The sequence below is a fragment of the Uloborus diversus genome, chromosome 4 (genome assembly GCF_026930045.1).
Source record: "Uloborus diversus isolate 005 chromosome 4, Udiv.v.3.1, whole genome shotgun sequence".
NCBI lineage: Eukaryota > Metazoa > Arthropoda > Arachnida > Araneae > Uloboridae > Uloborus > Uloborus diversus.
Genome location: NC_072734.1, coordinates 103,470,075 through 103,495,660, shown reverse-complemented (window position 1 = coordinate 103,495,660; position 25,586 = coordinate 103,470,075). Strand labels below are relative to the sequence as shown.

Genomic DNA, 25,586 nt, shown 5'->3' with positions numbered 1-25,586 from the left:
CAGAAAATTGATGATCTGTTTAATCCAGCGGTTCCCAGTCTTTTTAGTTGTGCGGCCCACCAGTTTTGTAGAAAACACCATTGAGGCCTACTAACTACTATATATTACTTGCACAGCCTAAATTTACTTTCTGGGAGGGGGGGGGCATCTGCTCATAACTGCCCTTAAGTGTAAATGTACCATATTAGGATTGAAAGTGCGTTAAAAGCAAGGGTTCTGAAGAAGTTAATCCCCTTCTTCCCTCATTCTGCACCACTTAATGTAGGTATCTCTTCTCTACATAGTATAAAATGAAGTCTCCAAAAAGCGTCTGATAGGTTAAACGCACAAAACTCGAGAACTGCTTAGCCGATTTTGCTGACATTTTCATAGTATCTTTCTTTCAGCACTGGAAAGGTTTGCATACCAAAAAAAAAATCGACAATTAGTTTTTTTTTTTTTTAATTCTAATTTAGGCTCAATTTTCGCATAAATTCCCAAATATGGGGGTGAGAAATTACTTGCACATATATTAATATTATATATCGTTGTAAATGGGAGAATTTTTTGCGTTTTATGCAATTTGTTTCAATGCTATAACTTAATTACGGCATGAGTGATTTGTGTTTTTAGCTCAATTTTTTTTAGGCTTAGCTGAAATTTAGGCACTACTTTCTTCATTAAATTTACAGGGTAGCAACAGATCAGGGAAATGTCAGGGAACTTTATCACTCAGGGAAATATCAGGGAAGTTTGAAAAAGTAACAAAAATTCAGGGAAAATTGATCAAATGAAGAAAAAAAAAATTTTTTCCTTGCAAAATGAAGTATTTTGATTCCCTACGAATTTTCCGCCAATTATTTGTTTTAAAAAAGTAAAATTAATGAGTTGTGATTATAACAGTGCCGCATATTTGTGCATCTTTTTTCCTCAAGGTCAAAGTATTCAATCTTAGGATGAGCTTCCTAAGATTGCTTCTGTTGTCTGTAAAGTTGTTTATTTTTCCTAGCTTGTATTTTCTTTCCACGCATTCCATGCTACTTAAAATAAACAACCGTGCAGACAAAGAGGAAGCCGTCATTGATGACTTTGCTACCTTGCCTTACTCATTGTCTTGAAGTAATTAGCATACTGTTATCACAATTTCAAGGAAAAAATCTTTGTTTTTTAAATTAATTCTGAAAAAATTTTAAAAGTTATCAATTGGCGTTTGATTTAATTGCTAAAATTGAATTTTGACTGAAAATCACATTTATTTTTTCTGCAATGGTATTATTCGCTGTCCTTTCAGATTACACGAAGGGGTTTTTTTTCTGACTTTAAAACCCTTTTATTTTAAAACCATAAGCATATACATTTTGAAATTAATAATTGTTTTTATATTTCAATGTTGTTTAAGATTTTGTTTCGACAACTAATGAAATCATTTGAAATTGAGTTGTGTACATAAGTAAATATTTTTATCATTTTTTAATAAGAATGCTATATTCATTCATTAAAACCTAAGTTCTTGATTAGAAAATGGCTCAATATGACTGGTTGTTGAAAGATTTCAATTTGTTTTACATAAATATGTCTATTCTGTCGTGTGCAGGTAAAGGGCAGTAAGTGCACATTTTCCCTTTTTTTTTTTGCATTTTTGTCATTTATTATACTTTATCTTTATTGTACATACTCGCTTATTTGGTTTCCACTGTAAAAGAGGCACGAAAAAAACGTTTAATTCCAACATGTTCCTATTGTTGGTACTGAATCCACCATACATTTCTTCTTATGTCTCGAAAACTAATTTCTGCAGATACTGCCGTTTACCTGCACACGACAGTATTATTTATTTAAGTAAAAATACATTACTTCTATACTTTAAATATCAATTGTTATTCTTGCAGCAAGAATTTTACTGCTTGGAAATTCAGTTCAAGATTATTTCCATTTAAATTGTTTAGTTTTATCATGATTAGATATGTCTTTAAGAGTGGTTTTAATAATTTCTTAGGATTCTTATGTTAACTCGTTCCTGGAAGTAAAGAGTATTTGTTTTAGATTTCCTACAATATTTCTCTGTCGATAATTGGATATACTATTTTTACCAAAAAAAAAAGAAGCTTCTTTTCAAAATATATTTTTAATTAACAGCTTAAACCGTTTTAAACACTGCATTTTATTTAACATGCAATGCTTTTCAGGTAGGACACAGAAAGGAAACCATTATTATTGGTAACGGAAATCAGGGAAATTTGGTGAACTTAATCAGGGAAATCAGGAAAAAGTCAGGGAACTTTTTTTTCCAGTTCCTGTCGCCACCCTGATTTATCAATAAAAAGTGAAGGAAATGTCCCACAGTTTTCTTTTTGACACCATTGGAAAGAGCTGCTTTTTTTACTCTAGATCTAACTCTCTATCTTCATTAGAAAAAAAGTTACAAGCGGATTAAATGAAGTTCAAAAATCTGTTTTCTATTCAAGTTTTTAACCATTTTATTTTGCTTTTCCACGGTAACGCTTTTTTAACCCATTGTTTATTTCCATCTTTCTCATTTTCAATTCTTAAATTTATTTTATTTTGTGTTTCCATGGTTACACTTATTAAATCCATCCTTCCCATTTTATTTTAATCTCTTTTAAAGTATTTTAATATTTGTCGTCATTGTTTGGAGGGGAAATTTTGCATGATGTTTTTTTTTTCTTTTATTTAAGCCTGATTGTTGAATATACGTCACTTGACACAATTTTTATTTTCAAAGTAGACCGGGCAAAGCAGGGCAATGCAGTTAGTTCTGCATAAAAACTACTCATCAAGGGTCAATGGGGTTTTTGATGCTGTTTTCCCTCTACAAGGGAGTTGATATCTGGATTGAAACTGGATAGTTTTATTTGCCTCAAATAAAACATTCAATTCATTTCTATATTATTTTTTTTAAAAAAACTTCAATGAAAAGTCTCATTAAAATAGGTAGGTTGTCGAAAAGTCCCTCAAGTGTCTCAATTCACTTGTTGTAGTCATGCCAGTTTAACAAAGGATGAGCATTTAACTTGAAGATTGAAACTACTAATTTCTTTCACAATTTTCTTTAAAAGCAACTCTAATTCACTAGATTTCATCTCCAATTATATGGAAAAGTTCCTGAGGAATTTGAAAAATCTTAATCTTAACGTTCCTGGCTATGAGCCAAGGAGAGCTTTTGAGTGACGTCTAATAAGTGAGTTTTTGCGAAAAACAGAAATTAAAACCCAAAGATTTATTTTGGTTCAGATTCTCGACCAGTGTCCACATCCCAGTAGCACGCTGTTCACGGCCCTCTGGAGGACTGCAGCCCATGGGTTGGGAACCGCTGGTTTAATCTCAAGGTTCTTTAATCAAGGTAAAACCAAAATCTTTGCAAGGAAGAAGAAAATTTAATACTTGTACCAGTGTAGCTGGTAGTCTTATTTGACTACCTGCTCGAAACCGAACACCAACAAGGAAAATTAGCATTGAGGTATTTAAAAATATTATTATTAGGGGTAGAAATTTAGAAAAATAAATCATTGGTCTAATGGACCATTAACTGCTAAATTTCACCGGTTGTATACACGTTAAGAGGTCCATTCCTGAGTCCTGTTTTTAAATAATGATAAGTTAAAGAGAAAGACAAACATGTAAATCAAAACTAACATGACAAATGAAATTCATTAGAAATTTTCAATAAACATGTCTTAGTGACTGGGGAAGAGAAAGGAAAAAACAGTCATCTTTTTCTGTTCACCAATACTGGTCAAAGAATTATGTCAACAAAGACAAAGTTGTTTTGTAGTTTTGGGAGAAAGGCAATAGGGTGGTAAAAGCAATATTGTAAGGTTGCAGAAATTTCTTTCTCTATCATTTCTTGCAAAGAAAACATAAACATTGTAAATAAAGGTGCAAACTTCCTCTCAACACTTAAATAAAAAAAATAATAATAAAATAGGAATAAAACTACTGGCCCCATAGACCACTAAAATTTATATTCTGCTGGTTCGTTGGATGTTTTTGTGGGCTTAGACCAGTGGACCATTGCTAATTTCAAGCCCTGCCATTATTTATATTCTCATTAGTGTGAAATAAGTATAATACATGACGTCTACATTAGTTACATCAAGTCCCCTGTGCTTTTTCTTTTCTAAAAACTCCTTATTTATAAGTAATGTTATTATGTATTTTATCAAATAATAAATTTTGCTTCCTGATTGTGTTATGTATATTCTTCTCTGTAATTTAATTGTTGAAATACTATATTATTGTATTTCAGTCATCCCAAACCAGAAGGCCTTCAAGCTGCTAAAGCTTTAGCAATAAATTTAGTTGAAACTGTAAGTGAAATAATTTTGAAATTTTATTGGTTTCATTTCTGAATTTCATCTTTAATTTGTTTTTGTGTAACAAGTTTTTTTTTTCCTTGTTAACATATTTGTTTTAACTGATCAAAAAAATATTACAACAAACTCCCTACTATCTAACCCGATATGGCGGAGAAGTAGACTGGATAATAAGAAATCTGGATAGGCTGGAGTTCTACAAATAAATATTTACTTTCATTTCATACCCTGCCATGGTATTAAAAGCACATGTTGCACATTTTAAGATATTTGATTTTAAATATTATGTACATGCAATTACAAAATGAGCAAAATATTAATTTAAACATAAGTCTTTAGTGTAAAAAAGTGAATAAATCTTATTTTACCATTTTTGGTGCTCAAATTTGTTGGTTCTCTTAGATTTTAATTACAGTGAAATTTACCTTGGTATCTCGACAAGCAGATACCTCGACTACCCTGGTAACTCAACATGCTTTTTTTCTTTTGGTTGGCCCAACGCTAATTTCAATGGGAGAAAACCTCTCAAAATTGACACACATTTGCAGAAATCCCTATTACTCCACATTCAGTTGCTATTGTAGTCCAATTTTATTTTGCTACCAACATTCTTTCATATTGACCACTTCTCAGAATCTTACATTGCGGTTTCTTGGCCAGTCAATCCTTTTTGGGAAAGCTCCATAGGAGAATTCCATCCTTTATCCAGGGGAGTCACCCACCACATTCTGTGCTGTTAGTGCAATTGTAAAAGGCTAGGAAAGGGTAGGATAAATGTATCCATGGAAGTCCTCTAGAGAGCAAAGGCACTGTGACATGTTTTACACATACTGTTCACATGTTATGAGCAGGACCTTTTATCTTTAGCAGACCTGACTGTCAAGAAGCTTTTTCACCTCTTTTCAAAAAATTTGGATTTATTCCTCCCAAGGTATTCAAATAATATTAGTGTTTTTGTTATGGGGGGAGGGTACTTTTCTAAAGAAAGAAAACAAGAAGAATATTTATTGGAATTAATTTTCAAAATGTGAACGCTAACGTTAATAAGTAGGTGATACAGAAACTCTTTAGGAAATAAAATAATGGAACCTCAGTAAGTTGACATCCATTTAAGTCCACATGTTTTCATGTTCCTTTGGGGTGTCGAGTTATCGAGATCCCACTGTAATGAAAATAAATATTTCATGCTGGAAATTCTCATTGTGTTAATTACCAAAGCTATCCTGCCATCTAGGATAACTTTGAACCATGTCAAAAACAGGATGCAAAAAAAATTATTTTGATGGAAATAGTAAACTTTTAATGCCGTAAAATACATTTTCCTAATGTTTAAAAACTCCCCCTTAGTACTTTGCAGCATCTCAAGATTTCTATCATTTATAACAAAAATAGCTTCTAAACCGTAACTTCAGAATTATTGAATGATGCAACTTGCTGTGTACAATATTGCTCCTTTTTTATGTAAACTAAAAAGTTAAAATGTTGTTTCATAACCTTGTCAATAGAGTGCAGTAATAAGTCTTTTTTAGTTTTATTTCAATTTAAATATTCTTAAAAAATTGAAATTGTGAAAAGTTAACCAACTTTGCTCCAAGTTATCCTGAATACTTGAATTCAGCTTCTTATACATTATTCTGTTACATACTGTTTTACATTAAATATATCTCTTTCTTATTTGTTATTAGGCTCATGTAGAATTTGCTCAATGGCAGCAAACTCAGCAGCAGTCAATTCTACAACCTTTGGCATCTGTGGTCCTGCCTCAAACTGCTCCAGTTGCTTATCAAAATCAAGGTTTTTCCTATTTAATTTTTTTAAAAATACAATGAAGTCCCATTATAACGAACATCAAGGTACCACAAATTTTGTTAATTGTAATGGAAGTTAAATCAGGAAAAAATGTGCTTTGTTTTGAAACTGGTATTTGGTTGTATAGTTGTAACTAGATTTCAATGTATATGGTTTACATTCCCTATTAGTTTTGTTACAACTTTCACAAAATTCAACATTTGTATGAATTCTTGGATAAATGGCTTACAAATAAGCATTGAATTTTAAGACCTAAATCATTATTTGTAGTGAGATGCTTTTCTTATTATGCAGTAAATGAATTTAGAAGATCAAATTGTTAATTGGTGCTACAGTTCAATACTGGGAAATAAAGAAGAAGGTTTAGTTGAAGCATGCTACTCCTTTGATACGACTTTCCAACAGCATATGGCTTGAAGAACAATGTTCTGTTTCTAAAAATTAACAGAGATCTACTTTTGAGCCGATAATGTTGCCAATATGAATGAACTTTTTTTTTTTTTTTTTGGATTCAGGTCTTTGTGATATGTTTAAATGAATTTGCCAAAAATATAGAACAAATATTTTGAAAAATAAATAAATAAATAAAAATCTATAGATAAATAAAATAATAACCACTTTATTTTATGTTTTTTCAACATACTATGATAAATTCTTTGACATACTAGTGTTATCTGCGATATTTAATCTGACTTGCTTGAATAACATCAAATGTTGAAAATCTTCCAAATTATAAGTATTTTCAATTATACATCAACTCATTCATCAATAAAAAGGAGCATAAGTTGGTTTAGGCTATTAACGTTGACAACAAAATTTCCTTCTCCCTGGTTTTACTGTTACACCCTGCATTCTCTTTTGTTTTTGGATGCAGTGAACAGGTGCAAACCTTAAATGACAAGACATTTTTTTCACTATTGCTTTCAGTTTGAAGTTTGTTTTTGTAGCGGCCAGTTTTTTTCTATTGGTTTTGGAATAGATAGTGTGCGTTTAAATGCGTCCTAAATGTGTTTTTTGTTGTGAGAAACAAAAATGCAAATAACTAAAGTGTACCTTCATCTTATTTCAACTTTGCTTAATAATTATAGCTTGAAAAGTAGTTAGGGGTTAAGATGTGAAGCAGTGTGGAAGAAAAATATTATTGAAACTTTTGAACTTATCACAAACTTATCACATATTTAGTTATGGTCACCCCAACTGTTCTGCCTGTTAATACTGCATTGCCTGCTGGAAGTAATGTTGTTGCAACGGGAATCCAAATACCATCATCAGTAGCTGCTGCCGGGATTCAACTATCAACTCCAGTTGCTGCTGGTATTCAATTGCCTGTTTCTGTTGCTGCCGCTGGAGTTCAGATACCAACTTCAGTTGCAGCTGGAATCCAGTTGCCTACCTCTGCAACGAGTAAGTCAGCTTATTTGACGAATTTATCTTATTCATTATGGAACTGCAAATCCTTAATGCTTGGGACTGTAATCTTTCCGAATTTTTTTCCCTCTGCAATTCTTTGATGGGCATTAACACATCCATGACCACTCTCTTAAGTACGATGACCGTACCTTTCTTCACTAACAAAACATCATTTGCCATTGTCAAGGAATGGCTAAGGACTTTCAGTGTTAGCTTTTGATTGTGTATCACTTATATCTATATACTTGTTGTTTCAATCAACCTTTGTCACTTTGAAAAGCTCTTCTCCCAGTGAGCTCTGTGAATTGTGTGAGTTTAATAACTTTACATCTGTAAAAGAGCTCTAGAAATGATTGCAAAAAATGTCCAGCTGCCCGAGCTCACTTATTAGCACGCCAAAATTCAGTACATTGCATGTTATCAGCAATCTCATTAGTTTGAACTTTGAAACAGAGAAAAATTTGCATGTTATCAGCAATCTCATTAGTTTGAACTTTGAGACAGAGGGAAATTTTATCGGTTTACGACGTTGCAGCTATGTAAAATCAAAACTCATCTGCATAAAACATAATCAAGACTTCATATCTTAAACTGTGCTATCAAATCTGCCAGAAATAAACCCAAGTACAATGAGAGTCTACTGTACTTCAAACTTTTTTTATATTTTTTTAATGCTACGTGCCATGTGCAGAGCTAGATAATATAGACGCACATGCTCACACACTGTGTGCGAATACATTCACTACTGTGCAGATGTGGAAATGTGCATCATCTGATAATTGTTTCTCCAAATGCCTGAAATTTTGAGCAATGTTTTGCTTAGCTCCTTTTTTAATTTTGTTTCTTTTCCTGCTGTTTTTGACAGTCAGTTTTTTTTTTTTTTAATAATCTTTCAGCTTTTCTCTTTTTCTGTTCTATTAATGACATCTTTGTGCTGAATCTTCACAGAATTTGAAATGTTTGCCTTCATAGTGTTCAGCATTGGTCTTCAAATGAGGATGTTGATGTCCAGTTTTCCACCAAGTGGTAGCATCTGAGCTCTTATGGTTCTAAGCTAATTTAGCCAAGAGCATCCAACGCTAAATCAATGCTAAAAGGATCAAGATTTTGCCAAAAATTGACCATTAGGTGTACTTTAAAACAATCTCAAACCGATGATAATATTGAAAGTACATTTCTAACAGATTTAGAAAATGTTTTCCATTTAGGTGTATCAAATTAGCCTGATTTGAGTTAGAACAAAAGAGCTTCATTAATGATGCTTACATGATGCCAATTGTACAAAATGCAACAATGATTTGCAACAAAAAAACAGATTTGATGCAACTTTATTTACTCGAATTTTAAATCATTCCCATATGTAATGTTTATTAAAATATGCATTCATCCATTGTTTTTAGTACAATAATTTTAGGAACTATATTTTTTTATGGAATTATATTATTATTTCTATACTTTTCAGGCTAGAGTTACTTGAAAAATAAATACCTAGATCATTAGTGAGTGGTGCCAAATTAACCAACCCATTGTTTAAAAAAATCAGCATCGTAAAATATTCTGTTGCAGTAATATATAAAAATATTTCGTTTTCATACATTAATCTGTGTTTGAGTCAGTGTTAATTTGTTTTTCATATTGTCCACTGTGTTTAAAACACTGAGTTTTTCAGTGTACAATCCTGGAAAAAAGTTGTGCTATAGCTCACTGTTTTGGTTTTTTGCTGGCTTTCATTTTGTATATCTAATGCCATGATCTGAGCCATTAACTGTCTAATTTGATTAGATGTGCATATTTTTCTTTTTTTGTAGAAGCATTAGAAAAAAAACATTATAATTGCACAATTTTAGACCAAAAACTAATGGAATAAAACAAACTCCCTTTGACTAACATTAAATCATTAAAACATTATTTACAATACATTACCAACATTAACTTTTGTGTGTGTGTGTGTGTGTGTGTGAAATATGTTTTAGTTTTCCTCACATTGTTTAGAATTTATTATTTTTTTCAGGAAATGCAATACCATCTGGTATCCCTAGTTATGTACATACAAGTGTCCCTGCATTAGTTACTCCAATGCCTGTTGTGTCTTCTGTCCCAGTCTCAGTTCAAGGTAGTTTTATTACATGTTCTAATTAATTTTGTATTTAGCCAAAAATTATTGCTTACTCTAAAAAAATGTTTTGCATTGTGTAAAATTTTATAGTTGATCGATTTTATTAGTTATTATACTTGGGGCAAATCTAACCTGGCAGCATTCTAATGCTGTGATTAGGATCTCGGTAGCCTTCACTATGCAGCTGGGTTAAGTTTGAGCCAACTGAGATGCAGATTTGTTATGAAAAATTTTGAATAGTTGATGATAAAAAGATTCTTCTTGAATTATTTCGGAAAACAGTATTTTAAAAAATGTTACAATATCTTCCTGCACTGTACGGCATTTTTAATGGCAAAGCTTTTAATATTTTCTAATAATTTGTTGTGTTTCAAAGATTATTTTACTTTCAATGCAATTCTAATCAGCAAAGATCTAGTTTCTCGGATAAAAATCTGTTATCTTTTACATACTTTTTATGTAAGTATCATATAAAAAAAAGTGGGTTTATAAACCTACTTTTTTGGACAAAAATTTTACTTGAAAGATGGAGGGAGACTAACTGGCTTGTAAATTGTCCAACTATTTTTCAATTTTAATTTTAAATATGGTATCAAAATATAAAAAGGTTTTAATTTGGTTCCTTTATCTGTCTTGAAAATGGAGGAGTTATAGTAAATTTGACCACCACCATCAGATTCAGCATTCTCAAACTTATACAAACCTGTTTAATTTTTCCCCCTTGGAAAAAAAAAAGCTAACATTGCCTTGTTGCCTGGAATATACTACTATTTAAAATAAACATTCTTGTTGAATGATGAATTCAAAGTAACATATTCTATTTTTAGGCCAGTGCCAATACCTTTGAAAATGGTAAAAAGTTTTTAAAAATTAGAACAGGATGGAACCCATTGGAAAAGTAAGAAAACATAATAAAACTAATAGGAAAAATAATTTACGGGCAAATCTGAGTTCGGGAAGGGGAGGAGGGGAAATCTGCTAGGAGTCCTATCGAAAAACAGTAAATGACAAAAGTTACTTTCAGGTTATGTAAAAAATTGCAATTACAAAAGTTGTAGATCTTTTTATTACCAACAACTTTGTTATTTACTTTTTTCCGATAGGACTCATAGTTTTGCCAGAAATTGTGATAAACCGCCCCCCCCCCCTTCCTTAAACCCCCTCCTCGAACTTAGATTGCTCATAAATTATTTTTCCTATTTTATTATATTATATTTTCTTACTTTTCCAATGGGTTTCATCCTGTTCTAATTTTTTTTGGTCTCTTACATTATTGGCACTGGCCTATTTGTATTTTCTCTGTTTAAAGAATGATCTTCCTTTCTAGCCATACCTTCTCAGACTGTTATAACTTATCCTACATATGTTGCAAATGCTAATTCAATTATTGCAAGGCCTGCAGCCTCTGTTGTAGCACGGCCTGTTGCTCCAGCTGTCAGCATTTTAAGCGTTGTACCGACACTTCCTGCAGCTTCAGCCTACACACTAGCTCGCCAAAGACCGCATTTCCAAGCATCCCAACTTGCATTTACCCAGCCTGTTGTGTATGCTAGTGTTCCTACACCACAGGTAAATTTTACTTTTAAAAAAAGGCCAATCAGTTGAGGCGTTTTTTACCTTCAATAATGTTCCCTTATATTAAAGTTGAATTAGGGCTTCATTATGTTAAGCAGCAAAACAAGTGACAAAGTACTTGATTATGCCTAGTAGCTGGCAGATGAGAGTTTGGAAAACTTAGTTTTATTATTATTTTTTCACTGCGAAGAAAAAATTTCGCTAACAAAATGAAAACTTTGCTCTTTTTCTGTTGAACATATCAGTTTCTACTTTGTTAATGTGTTTTAACGTTGTAGATATTCAATTTTAATTTTTTTAAAGTTAAGATTATAATGGTATAGTAAATTTCATCTCATATTTCATTTTGCATGAAATAATCTTCTTTTTATAAATTCCCAAACATATACAGTAGACCCTCGCGTTACGCAGTTTCAATTATATACGGTTTAACATTTGGCACTTTTATTTTATTTTATGCGGATGAGTTTTGATTTTATTCAAATGCCTCAACGCAAATAATAGATAACATTTTCCCTTATTTCGAAATCCAAATTCCTAAATATTGCTACACTATTACACATAACAAACTGCATTTTGGCTTGCTAATAATCGAGCTTGGGCCGCTAGAGACAGTTTATGCAATTGGTTCCATAGCTCTTTCCAGAAGTTAAGTTATTAAACTCACACAGTTCAGAGCTCAATGGAATTTATCTATCACTAGAATGGAATACATTTTTTCTCGTCTATGGAACCTATATATATATATATAAAACCCCTATTTTAACACTATTATTAAGTTTTAATTTACACTGCATTTTCGTGGAACGTAACCCCCGCGTAAAATGAGGGTCTACTGTATGTTTATATAATTTTAGTTAAGAATGGAAGTGCCAGAATTTTTTTAAGTGCACCACACTGCATTGTCTGACAGACGGAGATCAAATGTGTTTGAACCATCCATTGAGATGAGTTGTTGCAGTGCAATTATTAAGATGTTTTCTGCTTTCCTACCATACCCATTTCTTAATTTTACATGTCTTCTTTATTATGTGTTTCTTAGTTCCAAACTAAGTTTACTTTCAAAAAAGTAATTATCCATAGAAAAATTAAATTTTAAAAACAATTTGGTGGTATTCTAATTTGAGTAACATATTCCAAACTTTCATCAGCTGCATTAATTGTATTTATCTAGAACATTTAAAAAAATAAATTTATAAAAGTTTACATTTTTTAGCAAGCAGGCTTGACTCAAGCTCCCATTCCTCCAGCATCAATGGTTATGAATGTTCAAGAGAGTTCAAGCTATAATATGGCTGCCCGTTTTTCCCAACCTCCACCAACTCATCAACACAATGCTGCTGACATTTCTAAGCATGGCTATTATAATGGTTTGGGTTTATCTATTCCATCCTATGCTGCAACAAAATCTTGGTAAGTTTATAATTGTGTGCATCATACCTAAAATATTTATTTTTACATTAAAAATAAATAACCATTACATGGTCTATATGCTTTGTGGGGACTAGTTACAATCTAAAAAATTACTTTGAATTAAATTACGCATTTGAATTTTATTGCTAAGTTGTAATTTAATTGTAAATTTTATTTTTTCTATCATTAAAATAGTTTTTCACAAAATGCTTCTAACCTGTAAATAGTTACATATTTAGCTACAAAATTCTGAATGCTCATCCTGGAAACAACTGAACTGTACTATACACAATACACATTTAATTTATCAACAAATTCTAGCTGTACTGAATGACTTATTTATTCAGCAGTTTACAAATTCAACTCTAATAAATAATTTAAGTACCTTTCTCTTTTGCATCAGTTTTTTTAACAAAAATTTAAAACTGATAATTATTATTCCACTGCTCTATTCAAAAAAAAAAGTTTGATACAGAGAAAATTCTTTTAACCTGAAATTTCATTTTTTGAAATATAAGATTTCATAATGTCTTTCAACTTGCATAAATGGATGGTCAATGTTCTTCAGTTATCTGTCAAAGTTTATAAATTCAGGTTTGATCAATCTCTTAAAGTCGCAATGATTACTATAAAACATTGTCTACTTCAAAAGCATTCAGAAATACTCCAATGTACAATGCTTCCCTAGTTAATGATTATGAAGGCTACTTTACTTGTAGCAGGCAGATAGATATAAGCAAAATGAACAAGGAATTGGATAAGGTTTGTGGTGGTGTTAACTTTTCTTTTCTGTTTGTTGTTACTAACACTCTAGCTTGCAGGAGTCTAATGTAAACCATCCAACAGAGCTGCAGCAGAGGAGAGGAGGGGATCGCAGTCCTGCTGAAGATCGGATGCTCATGCCACCACCAGTCATGCCAAATGCCAGTTTGAGGACAGAAGAGAGAGCAGGTGGGTCTAGAGCCACTATATAAATAGGCTGTTACATCAGTTTAAAATTAGCCATTTTGAATCAAATTATTGATTGTTGCGGGGCTAGAGTTACTGGAACAAATTTTCGGGTTTTGCCAAACTGGACAAGAATAACACTTTATTTACTAAACAATTCACGTATTGCTAATAATTGCTCGCAGTGAAAAATCACCAAACGCGATAACTCGCCAGAAAAGACAACCACTCAAATATGCGCTCTGACCCAAAAAGGATATGATAAATTTTGGACTACAACAGCAACAAAATCAGCTTTGTCGTTGATTGTTGCAATGGGTACCGTGTACCACACTAACAGCAAAGATTCATGCACAGTCCGCAAATGATTAATTAATTGGTTTGTTTGTCATTTGGTAAGTTAAAACCAATGCAGTGTACTACAAGCCTGCGTTAAAGATTTCATTGCTGTTGAAATCAGAATTACTCTGGGCATACTGTAGTCAAAGCTGATTTCTAGTGTTAGAACATTACTAGAGTCAACTCCTGTTATGGTCTCATGCTATACTCATCACGTTATAACAAATTTGAAAAAAAGAACTGATTGACTTTCGAGTAAAGAAAATTTTAGAATTTTGAGATGGCGCAAACTACATTATTGACACTTGAAGTTGAGTGTTTTCCCTCTTTTCTTTTGAGCATATCATTCTTGCGTGTTTGTATTAAGGGGGGGGGGGGCGGCATCGCTCGCTGGGAGATGGGTACCCCTCAAGTATCAATATTTATTTACCATTCTACATTGTGTTAAATTATACTAGAAATGTTATATGTATAGTATTTAATATAATTGTAACAAAGAAATTCAGGCAGGGGTTCAGCATTTAACTTTTTGAACCAAGACACTATACTGTTACTGTTAAAGAGCACAGGATTTCGTTGGAAACTTATAAACTCCGTGATTTTTACAAAAAAAAAATATTTTATTTGTTTACCTCTTAAAAAGTGTACTAAACATCAAAAATTCGAAAAATCAGATTCCCATAGCGGATGCAAAGAGATCACAATCCTCAAAGTGAAGCATCAAAAGTATAAAAAGGCTTGTAAAATAAATATTTTTGATAAAATTATTTTAGAATTGCATTTTAGAGTCCTATGATAAACATATCATTAATGTCTAGACACAGTTGAAGCAAAAAAAAAAAATTTAATTTAAAAAAAAACATCGATTCAGCATTTTAATTTTTGACTCATGAAAGAAAATGGAATTCCGCTTTAAAAACTTGAAAAAAAAAAAGAGACTTTTCATTTATTTGCATCCTAATTATGCGAAGTTAGCTTGAAAAAAGAATAAAATATAATTCTCCTATCAGATGTAAAAAGATTGCGTTTTTCAAAATCTAAAGAAAAAAGTGGTAAATAAAAGAGTTTATTTAAAGTTAATTATCCTTTTTAGCATTGCAAAATCAAACCCATTTAAGCAAAATCAAACCCATATAATTTTCTCGCAAAATAACAGTTAAACATTGCACCGCCAGGCTCTAAGTGGCGATAAGTTTGAAGTTGGTAACCCTATCTGAAACGATCACATTTTCTCCCCACCCCTACTATCCTTTGCAGTTCTAAGTTCATTTTGCTGTATATTACTGTTTAATTAATCATGAGCAGGGGAAAAAGTGCTTACAGTGCCTATTCAGAGAAGTTTACAAGCTTTTTCAGAGCAGTTTACAACAACACCGCTACATAAAAAAAGCAAAATTTTAAACCAAACTGACTTTCAGCTGTTAATTTCTTTCAAAGAAACCAACAACAAGCATTATATTTATTTACATGAAATACACCTCCAGCTCAGTCAATTCCAACCGAGGACTGCAGTTTCGTGCTTATTAGCACTCATCAGCCCGGCATAGGAATGACTGAGCTGGAGGTGGAAAACCTCTTAAGGAAGCCTAGAGTACCAAACAAACTGGTAGCTAATACAGAATTAGCACTGACCAGACACTGACCGTGCTATAGGGCGGTAACTTAATGAATATTATATTTATTTGGTCGTAGTAGTTCTTGCAGGAGCATAACAAGAGTGCCGATTTTTTTTTTTTTTGTGCAAAATTAGCAGATTTGTATAAGCTGATCCCTCTAATTTAACTTTAAAAAAGGTTCCAAACATTATCGTTTTTACATGCAGAAATTTGCAGTGCGCGATTTTGATTTGAGATTTGCTTTTTCAATAAACAATTTGTGAAAGATCCGTTTTTGTTTATCAGAATTTTGTGAAGGGTGCATTTTGGTTGATTGGGATTTCGTGAAATGTCCGTTTTGGTTGATGGGATTTTTGTGAAGGATCCGTTAACGGACCCAAATTTCCTCTGGCCAGACCCTTGCTCATGCTTAACTAAGCAGAAACAGTTATGTACGGATTTCCCCTATTTTACTAATCCAGACCGTTGTAACACCCCATCCTTTTTTAGAAAGAGATTATTTTCTTCCCCTCACTGTCCATGTAACAAAACTCTAAGAGTTACTGTCATGTTAAGAATGAAATAAATACCTTTGTGCTGTAAAGGTTAAGAAAATAAAACATTTTTAAAAGACAGTTTCTAGCAAATTTGCCTTTTAATGTTTTTTTTCCCTTTACTGTGATTTGAGTATTACTTTAATCAAATTTAAAGAAAGTTAAATATTTTGAATTTATTACTATTAATCCATTTGATATAAAGCCCCAAATTGGGAAGTCCAAACCAAGTCGATGTAATGCAAGCAGAGTTGACAAGGTAAATACCGCGTGTTTTACCGTCCTGTCCGAAAGTGTCCAAAATTACCTTTTTAGAGAAACTATTTTGTAAGAAAACATCAAAAGTTATGATTTACATTGAATATTCATTCAATATACATTCAAGTATAAATATATATATATCCTTTTTATACAGCTAATTCTAATCTAGTTATACATAGAAGTTGAATTCTTCATTAAAAATTTCAATTTGTACGCATGTTTTTTTTTTTTTTTTTCATAATAGTAACCAAATTTTTGGACTTTAATGCATGTGTGCAAATGAAAGTGCTCAAAATATAGTGTAATAAATGACAATTTTTTGCTGTTACCAAATGTATTATATTAAAAATATGAATTAAAAAAGAAAATTGCACAAGTTAAAAAATATAATTGTATATTATGTACTATAATTTTTGTCATTAATTGATTGTTCTTTAATCTATGATTTAAAAATGAATTTTCATTAAAATATCATGTGAAACATGTATCCAAAAACAATTAAAAAATTAAGCTTTTTTTTTTGCACCTAAATATTACACATTTAATAACATTCCTTTGAGTTATAAATGGAACTGAAACTAGTTGTCTTGGTTGTGTTGTGAATTTCCTTTCAAAACTTTAACAACTGTTATATAAGGAAGTTGTTATGCAATAAGAGGTACTGGCAATTTTTTAAATAAAAATATATTTTAAATGAACATTTTAGAGTAAAATATTATCAAATACTCCTTAATTAAAACTCATTAATATTTATATTTATGCATTACAAATATTGCACTAAATACAATTGATAAAATTAAACCCATTTAGCTTTAGCACACTTTCAGATGGTAAAAACCACCTGCTCTTGTCCTAAACCAGTTTTGGACAGTCCAAAACCCAACCCTGAATGCAAGTATTACCGTATGATCTGTTTATTATTAAAACAAGTGAAAAATATGAACTAAAGTACAACTTGGCTTATTGTTTTGACAGCGTGTCATATAATGCGTAATGAGAAAAAACATATTTGCTGAAAAATAGTTAGGGGCAAGTATTTGCATTTTGTGTTGCACTAGAAAGCAAGTTTGTAAAGCTTATGCATTTTTTCCCCTTTCTTTTCTTTTGCAGAGCAAACCTAATGTTTCTTTTATGTACTTGTAAAAAGTTTAAGAAAGTCTTCAATATTAGACATGGTGTTTTTTTAACACTTTAACTGCCAATTACGGGATAACTCGTAGATTGTGTTCTATTCTAGGATGCCAACTATGAGTTATCTCATACTTGTTTATTTGCCATTTTTGTGCAGCTACTATTAAACACCGAATATATCAGTGCTAATATTGATAAATGGATTCTGGGAAAAGAACAAAAAATCAATGCTGGCTGGCCTAAACAGAAAATTTATTTAAAAAAAACGAACAAAAAATGTAATTATAAAAATTAAAATTCAAAATTAAAATATTTTATTCTTTGTAGAACATCTTAAAACAATCTTCCGCACAAAGGGCTGGATTCACTTTACAGACTGGACAGAAATAACGTTTTTCTCAGTGTCCTTATGCTTATATGTGGGCTTTGTCGGGTGCTGTTTTTTTCTAGCTGGTTTCTTTTTTTGTGCATTTTGATGATAACTATGCACTAGAATTAATTTTTAATAATATAGGGATTTAATCAAATTGTCATTTTAGGCCAGATTTCTGAAAATTGCTGTAGCAGTCAACGTGTTGAAGCCTCTTTAATTTAGAATGTATGTCAGTGTACAATGTTGACTTCTTAAAAAGACTTTTTTTTTTTTTTAGTTGCAGCTGATGTGAACACAAATATTCAAATATTTACAGACACACAGAAGATTTCAGAAAATACCGAAGAGCCAGAAAGGAAGAAATTGAAAGGAGCTTTAGGGGGCTTAGCTTGTAAGTTGAAAACTTTTAAAATTTGTGTAAGATAATGCAACAAAAAATTCTAATGCCCATTTAATAAAAATGCTTTTGAACAGCTAAGAATAATTAGAATTTTAATCATGTAATTTATCAAGATTTTTTTTCCAGTTACAAAAAGTGAATTTGGTCTTTTTCCACATTTTTTTCTTTTTAATGTTGGTTCAACTTTGGCAATGTATATTTGCAACGTTATAAGTCTTAATGCTAGTGGGCCTGACAGCGAAAGTGTTAATATTGCCAACCAGGCACTCAACCTGACCACCACAGATTTTCATGAAAATTTCTATAAGAATGATTATTCAAGGGTGATGAATTATTTTTGAAATTTTCTAAAAATTATTTTTTTAATTGCCAGCAGTGCTGGTTATAACTTAAGTTCTATGAGGGCACTTATGTAATAGCTCATCTTAATAGTAATTGCATGTCATTCAATTTGAAATGTAACTTGAAAACATTTTAAGGCAAAATAATTTTTCACAAAATTTAAATTCACATTTTTTATGTAAAAATATGATTTTAAAAATGTGTCTTAAACATATCCGAACATTTTCTGAAGCCTTGACGGGGTCAGAAGTTTTTGCCATCTTTTGCTGAAAATATATTTTACTTACCGCACTTTTTTGGGAATTTTTTCAGAAGATTTTGAGTGAAACCATGATACCAATTAGTAGTTATGGTAAATAATGTGTTGTATAGTTTAACAACAAATATTATGGGGGGGGGAGGGTGCCTTAATTTTCTTTTCTTTTTGTTTTTTTAATGCTTTGGCTTTTGCAGCAGTGCTCAGAAAAATTTGGAATGTCTGCACTTGATTATGCTGCTGTATTATGAACTGCTTTAACTTGTAATGTGATTTATATTCAGTTTTCAATGTATTATTTGTTTACTTTAAATAAAACTATAAATTCAAAGTAGTTTTTGCAAGTTAATTTCCTTTTTTAAAACTGTTGATCCTATTGCAGCTTTACTTTTAAGTTTTTAATGCTATATTTTTTAAAACACATCATGTACAAGTTGTGATCAAAAATTAATGTCAGTGTGTTGCGAGCCATGCGCCAAAGGTGGCTATACTTTGTAAAAAATGCCATTTTTAATTACTTTATCTCAAAGTTTGAATTTAAAAAAACTTGAAGTCTTGTGGGGAAATGGTCATGAGAAGTATTCAATTTACATCTCAAGTTAAACTGCATGCATTTCTCTTTAAAATGAGCTATCACAAAACTTAATAGCCCCCATAAAACTTCAGTTATAATATTTTAAAACCTTGCAAGCATGTAAAAAAAATGCTTTTTAGCAACTTTCAAAAATGAATAACTCATCAACCATGAAAGATATTTTTTTTTAATTACAGGGATATCCCTCGTATAACACAGTATTCGTTCCATGTAGTATCGAGACCGTGTTGTACGAGACTTTTTATAAATAGTTTTTTTTTTACTTATTTTTTAACCTAATTAATCATATGCATATCATAAATCATGTCAATGTGTACCGTGTTGTATCAAAACCATGTTCCGCATTATAATGAAACTGTTGTACGAGACCTTGAAATAATGTAAACCAAGGAATGTTATATCGAAACCAAGTCATAAGGTGCAAATTTTATGATAGCTGAAATTTCGGCTCCATAGAACACACAAATGAAAACTGGCTACCAGAACACACAAACACCCACTGATTTAAAAATGAGAGTTTTGTTATAAACAATAAAACTTGATTGTTTTATATTCCTCAAACTAAAACTGTTATGCACAAGAAAAAACTTTATCAACTTTCTTTGTTAAGAACAAAATGCATTCTGTAAGAACAACAATCTAAACTTTTCTGTAGCAATAAAGTTCGTCTGAGCAACAACAACAAAAGAAATTATAAAATAAACTAAATAGAATTATTCTATTTATTTTATTTCATACTTTGTTTTGACTACATTTTTTATTAATCATTTGCCAAATTTAGCTTATGTTTAATCCTAATGTTTTTTTTACAATGCATTGGAAACAAAATATTATTCATCTTTTTGCTTGTATGTACAGTAGACCCTCGTTTTACGCGGGTTTATTATTACGTGGTTTCGATTATACATGGTTTAAGATTTCACACCTTTATTTCATTTTTACGCGGATAAGTTTCGGTTTTCCACGGATGCGGCAATGCAAACAGATAAAATTTTCCCCTTTCAAAATCCACTCTTGAAGATTGCAGATTACGCATTATCAACTGCATTTTGGTGTGCTAATAATCGAGCTCGGGCCACTAGAGACATTTTATACGATTGGTACCAGAGCTCTTTCCAGAAGTAAACACACAGGGAGTTCCGACTCCCTGTGTGTCACACAGTTCAGAACTCCCTGAAAGAAGAGCATTTAGGAGTGACAAAGGAGCCCCAACGAGGATACCTACGTCGGTGACTCACAACCAAAAATGTTCACATTGAAAATTTTGAGCCAATCCTAGACAATAGAAATGACCTTTCTGATTTGTTAGTAAAGGAAGATTCTAGCCTGGAAATGACGCAAGAGATCATCGATGCATTAATACTCTGCAGAGAATTACAGAGAAAAATTCTTAATGACTACCAAAAGACTATCATAGCCAGCTCCTCTTTATAAACAGGGCCAAAAAAAAAATTTATGTTTTCTTTATGCATGTTATGCATAAAAGTCGATATAAGTAAACATTAAACTTATTACACAACTAGTCCTCATTAGAATGAAGTATTTTGTTACCTACAGAACCAAACCCTTATTTTAACACTAGTATTAGGTCTCAATTTACGCGGCGTTTCTGTGGAACATAACCCCCGCGGAAAAAGAGGGTCTACAGTATTTAAGAGTTAAAAGTCAGTTATGCGAGGAAACTAAACTTTTGAGCTGAAGACGGACAATTTTTCATAAAAGTTTCATAAAAACAAAGTAAAAACTTATTACAGTTATTATCATTCATTTTTAACAGTGTATTGAACAAAAATGAAATTCGTTCTTTTAAAACCATGTACAGTAAAACCTGTAAAGTTGACCACCTTTGTAAGTTGACCACCTGTCTATGTTGACCGCTTTTGTCAGGAACGGAATTAGTCCTATCTTGTATAATGAAGGAGAACCTCTGTAACTTGACCACCTTTCTATCTTGACCACCTGTCTAACTTGACCACTAATGTACCCCAAATTTGGTTTGGAGTATTGTAAAAAACCCTTTGTAAGTTGACCACTTGGTTTATTTTTTAAAACTTAATTTAGCAAATTATTTTATTATTTTTTTTATAGCTTTCTAGGAATATTTTTGGTGCCAGACCAGCATTTTACCAACTAAATAAAACAGCAACATAACTAAACCTCCTTATAAGTTTAACCACATTGGAAAACTACTAAGAACCCTTTTATTCTCCAAACTTGTTTTTCTTTTGTTGTTCTATTTGAGATTACCTTTTGTACTCTCTGTTCAATGAAAACATGTGTCAGTAGAAAAGTACAAAGTATTTATTTCCACTTGCAATATTTTGTGGTAACACTGGAATTGTGCTAGAGTAAAAGTTACTTGCATTGCAGTATTTCTGGTGCAAGGGATAAAGAAATGGTACATTTTCATTTTCAACTGCCATATTGAACTAGGAGAGTTCATCACCTTGTTGCTCTTTGTGTTATAGTTTTACATAAAATGGCTTCAAAAAGAAAGTTAGTTGAACGTGAGATTGATAAAAAGTATGAAGTATTAAAATTAATTGAAAAGGGAGAAACCCAGAGAAAATTAGCTGACACATATGAAATTTCCAAAACTAGTGTCTAATAAGTGCGCCAAACTTCAATGAGGAGTTATTTTTTTGAAAAGTAGATCATCATGGTTATAAATGTATTAAATGTATATGAGAAAAAAAACAAAAAAATTGTTATTTTTGATTAGCTATGAATTTTTAGGAACTATTAATATCAAATAACTTTTTATAAACAATGATTTTTTTTGATCAATTTACTGAAATTTTAAATTTACATGACACATTATACGTCATTCTGAGAAAATAACCTCTAAAAATATTTGAATAACATTTTAAATTATTGTTTCAAAGTAATGTTAAACAATGAATGTGAGTTGAACGGAGATAGTAAGTGTCAATTAGTCAAAAAATGAATACATGGTGCAAAAAATGACAAAAAAAAAAAAGAAAAAAACATTAACCCCTTTATATGTTGACCACCTGTCTAAGTTGACCACCAAAGTACTGCACCGCAAGTGGTCAACTTACACAGGTTTCACTGTAGTGTTTAAAATCAAGTTTTGTACTGTGTTATAACGAAACCATGTTAAACGAGAGACACCTGTATACATGAATTTAGAATGTCAAAGTAAGATTTCTGTAAATTTCAAGAAAATCTGAGATTAAAAAAGAATTGAAGATTAAATTTAAGTGCCAAAATAAAAAGGTCAAAATAAAGTAAATGCCCCCCCCCCCCCAAAAAAAAAAGCAGGGCTGTGAAGTCGGACTGATTTTGGGGTAAAGGAGTCGGAGTCGTTCGAAAAATGCCCACTCCAAGCTTTTTATTTTTCTTTAATTTTCACCGACTCTCCTTGTATTTTTTAAAAACTTAACTACCAGTTAGTTAGATTTCATGTATAAAGGCCTACTAATAAGAAAATAACTGTCATTGTGGCAATCAGCTGGCTTGATGGTTTGTCAAACTTTCTACAACAGCTACTTACGACGTCCCCAAGTTTGCTTGTTTTTTTAACTTTATTTAACTGGATAGCAACTGTCAGCAAGCAGTTTTGTTGCCTAACATTTTCTAAGTAATCACTTACAAATTTAAAAAAAAAAAAAAAAAAAAAAACTGTATCTTGGTTATAAAATAGTAAAAGGAATGTATTGCTTGAGCAAGTCAGGAAACTTCTGAGGGTGCTTGGTAAATTCAAATAAGTGTTGCTACGAAAGAGCGAATCCCTTCCCAAGGAATCGATAATTTTTTTTCTTTTTTTAATCTAAAGATTATAAGCTTGGTTCTGGGTTCTTGGTTCACTGAAAAGTACAAAATAAAATCAGTATATGATTAATTGGTTACAACACTCAAAAATTGCAGTTAATCTTAAAATCTTCATATTTTAAGATTAATTTTAAAGCTGCCAATAAAACTAAAATTAAAAATTGAGCCAAGCTGTAGGTATACGTAGTAAAAGCTATCCGTACAAAGCTGTATACTGCTGCATTTTGTGTAAAATTTGATCCAGACAAACATGTACCCCACTTCTACCCGCAATATAGTGCAACAGTTTCGTTGAAATTTTTAAGATGCAATTTGGGAAATTTTTAGAATTTATATTTTTGTTAACTCTAAAACTAAGTTGGGGTGTCACTCACCAGATGGGTGTCGCTCGGGAGAGGAGGAGGAGATCGCCCCTCTCAAGAAAAGTTTTTTTTTTCTTCTCAAGTTACAGCTTGAAGATTGAAAGCACAGGATTAGATCAACATCTATTTGTTGAACATTAAAGAGCAGCAATTAAACCTTATTTTTTTAAAATGGGATTTTAAAGTAATTCCACTTTTAAAATAGCAAATATTGGATAGTTTGATTTTCAAATTGAATTTTTAAATTGTATGCATCTTAGGTTTACAATAAAATACAACGCAAAAATTTCACAAAAAGTAAAATCTTTTAATATCTGTTTAAAGGTTTTTCCTCCTCCTTATGGGGGGGGGGTGAAAAAATACATAAAAAAGCCGGAGTCTGACGTTTCAAAATCCAGGGGTCGGTATCAGTCATTTCTCTTCAGACTCCGCAGCCCTGCCTAAAAGTAGTTAAAATAACGTTGTTAGGGTCCGCCAGTGGAGCAAGAGTTTCTTGCGCCCATGGGGTGGAGAACGCAGTAAGTGCCATTGAAGGTTATTTATCTTGGTTGGTCCAAGTCCATGATACGAAAAAATGGAAAACACATTAAGTGCCACAATCGGCCCAGAATCTTATTTTTGATGCCCTGTTAAATTTATAATTTGGTACTTACTGTGTTTTCAATTTTTTGTCTTTAAATCTTTGGTTAACATCGAAGGGCTCTAAAGCTAAAATTATATATTAATAAATTTAAATCGAGAAAAAATAAGCAATGTAAATGCAGGGCCTTTATTTACTAAAAAAAACACTGCAGGACTTCTATACTCTTAAGTAGAATAGTACTGCAGCTGAGCTCCCATGCAAATTAAGCCCTTGGTATTTAGGGCAAATGTTGCAACTTTTTTTTATTGTTACAAATAGTTTTTTTTCATAGAGACAGGGACTATAACAGGACTAAGCTAGTTTTTTTTTTAAAGATTATTTTGATGGATACTAACTTTTGCTACGCAACTATTTTTTGAAACTGCATCATTCAATTTCTTGAACCAAAACTATTTAGAAAAGAGCTTCATCATATGTATTTGATTTTGTTTAATTCCAGTGTATTCAAAAAACGTTCCACACCATGTGAATATAAAAAAATTAAATTGTTGCTAAATTGATTTTTCATTTTCAGCCATTTATGGATCCGATGATTCTGATGAAGAGGAAAGCCCAGTTTCTTCAGCAACATGGACGACAACCAATGCCAACACTTCCAAACATGCGTGGAAAAGTTATTCATGAAATCTTGTGAAAACAGACTTATGGAATGGAAAGGACTTTTTTAGTCTCAATTCTAATATTTATACCTTTAGTAGTGGGGAAAAGACAGAAGTGCCTTTTTTTAATTTGTATATAAAAACATTAAAAATGCTTTCAATTCCCACAAAAAAGAATGTAAATAAGCTGCATCACTTATGTATTTAAAATAATTTTAAATTGGACTGAGTAAAATATTTGATTGCTTGATTTTTTTTACATACAAATACAAAACAGATATTACTTTATGCAGTAATACATGTTGTAATTCTAGATAAAAAGTGCTACATAATACTTTACATATTTTTAGATTCTACAAAATACTAGAATAGTGCTTTTGTTTCAATTATTAATACCTTGACATACTATGTCTCAGAAACCACAAAAAATGAATAAAGTGTATGATGTAATTGTACGCCAAGTGAGTGGTTTAAGTTATTGTAACTATTGGTGACTTCATTAGCGTACTAAATATGCCAAATGGTTCAATAAGGAAAAGTAGGCTATCTGTGCCAATATGCTGACGGGCAGCACATGTCAATTGAACTGTATAACACAGTTATATCATCATAAAACAAAACTGTCAACACTTCCATCTAGTCGCTTCACAGAACTTAGAAGCTTCTCCATTCTGCTCTCTGCACTTACAGATTACTTCACAAACCAAGATCCTTTAACAATTTATTTTAACTTAAGTATCTGCTTAACCTTTATTTC

At 31.5% G+C, this 25,586-nt stretch overlaps 1 protein-coding gene across 3 annotated transcripts in view; it reads left to right on the top strand.

The window, feature by feature from the left end:
- Positions 1-25,490, top strand: part of LOC129221567 (KH homology domain-containing protein 4-like) — a 39,202-nt gene extending 13,712 nt beyond the window's left edge. For 2 of the 3 annotated variants that reach the window (XM_054856068.1, XM_054856069.1), the window contains exons 9-17: positions 4,247-4,307; positions 5,999-6,107; positions 7,305-7,526; positions 9,544-9,645; positions 10,976-11,217; positions 12,440-12,636; positions 13,451-13,587; positions 18,115-18,228; positions 24,745-25,490. In XM_054856068.1, coding sequence (XP_054712043.1) covers positions 4,247-4,307; positions 5,999-6,107; positions 7,305-7,526; positions 9,544-9,645; positions 10,976-11,217; positions 12,440-12,636; positions 13,451-13,587; positions 18,115-18,228; positions 24,745-24,854 — 1,294 coding nt within the window. In that variant the 3' untranslated portion in view covers positions 24,855-25,490. Of the gene's footprint in view, positions 1-4,246; positions 4,308-5,998; positions 6,108-7,304; positions 7,527-9,543; positions 9,646-10,975; positions 11,218-12,439; positions 12,637-13,450; positions 13,588-18,114; positions 18,229-24,744 lie in introns of those variants that run through there. The other variant, XR_008580528.1, reaches the window with a different exon arrangement.
- Positions 25,491-25,586: the final 96 nt, after the last annotated feature.